At 43.5% G+C, this 4,695-nt stretch overlaps 1 protein-coding gene across 1 annotated transcript in view; it reads right to left on the reverse strand.

The window, feature by feature from the left end:
• The window catches only part of GIT2 (GIT ArfGAP 2), a 49,677-nt gene that overhangs the window by 30,440 nt on the left and 14,542 nt on the right, over window positions 1–4,695 (reverse strand). The window contains exon 7 of the mRNA XM_045296689.1: window positions 3,543–3,637. Coding sequence (XP_045152624.1) covers window positions 3,543–3,637 — 95 coding nt within the window. The remainder of the gene's footprint in view (window positions 1–3,542; window positions 3,638–4,695) is intronic.

Here is a 4,695-nt window from a genome sequence, read left to right on the forward strand (position 1 = left end):
TGTACAGGACTGCAGGGACATATGGTAAGCACACAGGTAGCATTGTACAGGACTGCAGGGACATATGGTAAGCATACCGGTAGCATTGTGCAGGACTGCAGGGACATATGGTAAGTATACAGGTAGCATTGTACAGGACTGCAGGGACATATGGTAAGCATACCGGTAGCATTGTGCAGGACTGCAGGGACATATGGTAAGCATACAGGTAGCATTGTACAGGACTGCAGGAACATATGGTAAGCATACAGGTGGCATTGTACAGGACTGCAGGGACATATGGTAAGCATACAGGTAGCATTGTACAGGACTGCAGGGACATATGGTAAGCACACAGGTAGCACTGCACAAATGGCCAGGCTTTTTGCCAGAGTAGCTGCATCAGTTTGCTGTTGACGGAGCATGGAAGCTCACTGAAGTTGTTCTACCCCTTCCCCAGCACTTGGCATTGTTAAAAACAAAACGAAACACTAATTTTTTTTTTTAAACACTTATTGTCACTGAGTCGATACCGACTTATGGCTAACCTAGAAGGTGGGCAGAGTAGAACCACTCAAGACTATTAATCTTTATGGAAGCAAAAAAAATCTCATCTTTTCCCCCCAGAATAGCTGGTGATTTTGAACACCTGAAGGTTAGTAGCACCAAGTATAACCCACTATGCCAAGAGGGCTCCTTTTAGCATTGCAAAGTTTCTGTACACTTACTTCAGTCATTCTAGTAGAAGTAGTTTTAATTTACACAGGAGAGAAGTCGACGCCAAGGCAGTGAGTCTGGTCTTTTTGTTTTGGGATGGCTAATGATACTGAGCTTCATGTGCTACTTCTCAGCAGGACACTGGTTTTGTCCAGTTTGTATTGGATTATGGACTGACTTAGGGCGTACAAAAATACGTGTTGGAAAACCTAGCCACTATCCTATAGGCTCGAGGAGTCAGAAATAACTTCACAGCAGCAGGCTTAGGTTTTATGCCCATGGCTATAATCCCATTTGGGAATGGGTCACCTTTATGTTAATGAGGCAGGATTAATCTATCTTGAATCTATCTCTTTGGAGATGTATGCAAGCTAGTGAAGAAAGATGGGGTAAAATAGAAGCCAAGACACATGGAGATCCCCCAGGAACCAGGAAACAGAAGCTAAAGAGCCAAAGACCTTTCTCTACAGTCCACAGAAAGTCCCCCTAGAGCTGGCCCTTTGATTCATACATCTAGTCTCCTAAACCGGGATGTCCCCGGCACTTTGCTTGCTGGCTCTCTGGAGGGCCAAAGAATGACAGCATCTGCTTATCAGGAAGCATCACCACAGGAGGCACGTGCAGGAGAGCCTGCTTCACACGACAGCGCTCCTGTCCAGTCCCTCATCAAGCCCAGGCCGTTTCCAGAGCTGTGAAAGGAAATCACTAGGCATCCACCCACCTTGTCAGTCCTGACGTGGCGCCTTCCAACTTCTTTTCATTTCTTGAGACTTAAAAAAACCCAAAAAACTAGGACACCCTTTTCTCTTCACTGAGTAATGTAAAAGAGACTGCAACGACATGGTGAAATTCCTAGAACCCTTGGTCTTTTGGGATGGACCAAGTGGATGCCTTATAAAAGTGTCTGGCACTTATGGAACTTACATTGACAAATATAGCTTATATATTAAACTTTTATCTTTTAATTCCATTTTACCAAAGTTTTTTGAAATTCCCTTACGTAAGCTCCAAATATCATAGGGATTTTCTATTTTTGGTTCCACAAGTTTCATAGTTTTAGGTCTTCCTTATTTAATGTTCAATTTATGGTTCATTAAAAATGTGTGGTTGAGACTAAAGTTTGTTTGCTCTGTACATGGATGTCTGGTAATGCCAACAGCATATATTGAAACGGCTACTTCCATGGAATTACCTTTGCAGCTTTGTCAAAAATCAATGGAATACATGGGTGTGGGTCATTTTCAGGAGTCCCCATACAGTTTCAGTGTTCATCCTTACACCAGCACTGAGTAACGTGAAACATGGTCCTGAGAACTGCCCAGCTTTCCAGCACTCCTCCCATGTTCTTCTTCCTTTCAAAGTTGCCCTGATACTCTAGTTCCTTTGCCTTCCCGTGTAAATTACTCCATCAGCAAGTCCACAACTCTGACAAATCCTCAAGTTCTATTCAGTCTCAACTTGTACTCGGGAGAACTGGATAACTTCACTGTATTAAGTGTGTCGCCATTTACCAGTATTTCGGTTTTCTTTGATTTCTCTCATTAGCCTTTTGTAGTTTTCAGCATATGGAACCTACGTGCATTTTGCTAGCTTTAGTGCTAATAATTTAATTTGGAGCTTCTGGCTCTGATTCACAGCGACCCCACAGACAACAGAATGAAACATCGCCCAGGCCTGCGTCACCCTTCCAAGTGTTCTTACGCCTGAGCCATTGAAGCAGCCACGGTGCCGAACCATCCTGTCGAAGGTCTTCCTTTTGTCACTGCCCCTCTTCTTCCCCAAGCATGATGGCCGTTTCCAGGGGCTGGTCTCTCCTGACAACATGTCCAAAGTATGGACAAAGTCTCACAATCATTGCCTTTAAGAAGCATTACTTCTTCCAACACCGACTTGTTTATTTTGGCTCAAACAGTGAGCTGAGTTGAGTTCTGGTGAAAGGTATCTACAGAAAGCTAACACCATCCTTAAGGATGCAAAGCTGAGTTCTTCTCTCCTAAGATCAGGAGCAAGGCTAGACTGTACCATTCTTAAACAACACCCCACTGGAGAGCTGAACCAATGCCAGAAGTCAAGAAAAATAAAGGCAAACAGACTGAAAAAAAAGGAAATTGTAAAAAATAAAAGAAAGCACCTAACAACGATAATCTTTTTGTTGCAGTCAACCTTCAACGCTATTTCGTTGAGTTCTTTAATGTCAAACAAGTGAAGAATGCTCTACAACAGAGGTTGGCCAACTTTTCTTGTAAAGAGGCAGATCGTCACACTTTAGGTTTCATGGCCACTCGATCTTGGCTGGAATTACCAAACTCTGCCTCTGTGGTGAAGAAGCAGTCACTGACAACACCTGAGTGAATGGGCGTGGCTATCTTCAACAAAACTTGATTTACAAAAGCAGATGAGAGGCTGGCTGTTGCTCCCAGACTGTCAGTTCCAACCCTTGTTCTATGCCAAAAACAACAAAGTTCCCTTTGGGGCTCCCGTTCCCCAATTCCATAGAGGTGGAATTATTCCAGTGACTATATTAGTTATTGCTTTGCTTTTCCACTCAACTGGTGCATGGGCAAGTGCATCTTGTTTCTGGCCATTAGAGTTGTGGGTCCTTCAAACAGCTACTTCTCCAGAGCTAAATAAAGTTATAAAAGCTAAAAAGTCAAGGAGACTTGATCAACTTTGTAAGTCTTACAGATGACTGGCAATTCAGCAGGTACCTTAGCACTTCAAATAAAAACTCTGATTCATAATTTTCTTGAAGATGCACGAGGGCAAAGGCGGTCATAAAAATGAGTGTGTATTTTTCCAGAGGCTTACAGACTGGAGTGGAGAGCGGACGTTATTCTCTCACTCACCTGGTTTCCTGCCGCAGAGATAGAAGGCTAGTCTGTCCGTCAGCTCGTACTGTATTTCTACAAGGCGGTCTGCCAGTTCATGGTGTCCTCCTTGCCTACCAGGAGAAAACAGAGAGTCACTTATAATGCTCCCCATGCAGTGGCTTTATCCTACAAAAAGACAAAGACATCTCTCAAGACACCTGAGCTGTTTATCAAAGAGACTTTGTAGAATGATCAACCTTCTTGTGAGTACATTGTCAGGGTCTCCTTGGATTCCCAAGTCTGTAAACAGTTTCCCCATTGGACTGACCCTCTTTCATGACTAAGGAGCCCTGGTGGCACCAGGGGAGGAGCAGTGCGCTGTTAACCGGGAGCGCTGAGATTTCAGCACAGCAGCTGCTCCTCAGACGGAAGATGAGGCTGTCCGCTCTCACAGCTCATCTAGGATTGTAGCCTGTTACCTGACCTAATAAACATCTAATTGTTAAAAAAAAAAAAATTCATAGCTCAGAAACCGTAAGGAGCTGTTCTAATCTGCCCTATAAGGTCACTGTGCGTCAGAATCGACTTGATGGCAGTGGGGATCCCTTCTGTGTTATTCAACAGAATATTCAGTAAGGGATTCAAGGGTGTGTGTGTGAGATAGAGAGAGAGAGAGAGAGAGAAACTTTGTCTAATGGAGTGAGAACATAAAAGTAATAAATGGTCTACTATACCGAGCCTCACAAAACAACGCACACTCATCACCCTCGAGTCCATTCAATATGCACCAGAGCACCTTCAAAAAATTACCAGGAGAAGGTAAAAAATATATACATATGCCCAGGCCTCACTCTTAAGCCTTCTGAATTCAACAGAATGGGAAGGGGCCTGGGCATCATTATTTTGAGAAGAAGGGCCTTCCTCCCAGTGATTCTGATGTAGCCAGGCTGACTCGAACCCAGTCCAATAGTCATTCCAAAGACTTACATTCCAGGAGAAAAGGCCAATCTAAGGTAAGCTTATGACACCTGTAGCTATTTACCTCCCATTTCCACAAGAGACAAGAGTAAGTTCTCTTGCACCTCTCTTCATTCATAAAACAAACATTTCAGGTCCTTGAAATCCTACAAGAAATCCATTTCATAGAGACAAAATACTTTGAGGAACAAAGTAAAGCACACAGGAGAAC

This window comes from Echinops telfairi, unplaced genomic scaffold, assembly GCF_000313985.2.
Source record: "Echinops telfairi isolate 266 unplaced genomic scaffold, ASM31398v2 ScPeMD7_7412;HRSCAF=8450, whole genome shotgun sequence".
Taxonomy (NCBI): domain Eukaryota; kingdom Metazoa; phylum Chordata; class Mammalia; order Afrosoricida; family Tenrecidae; genus Echinops; species Echinops telfairi.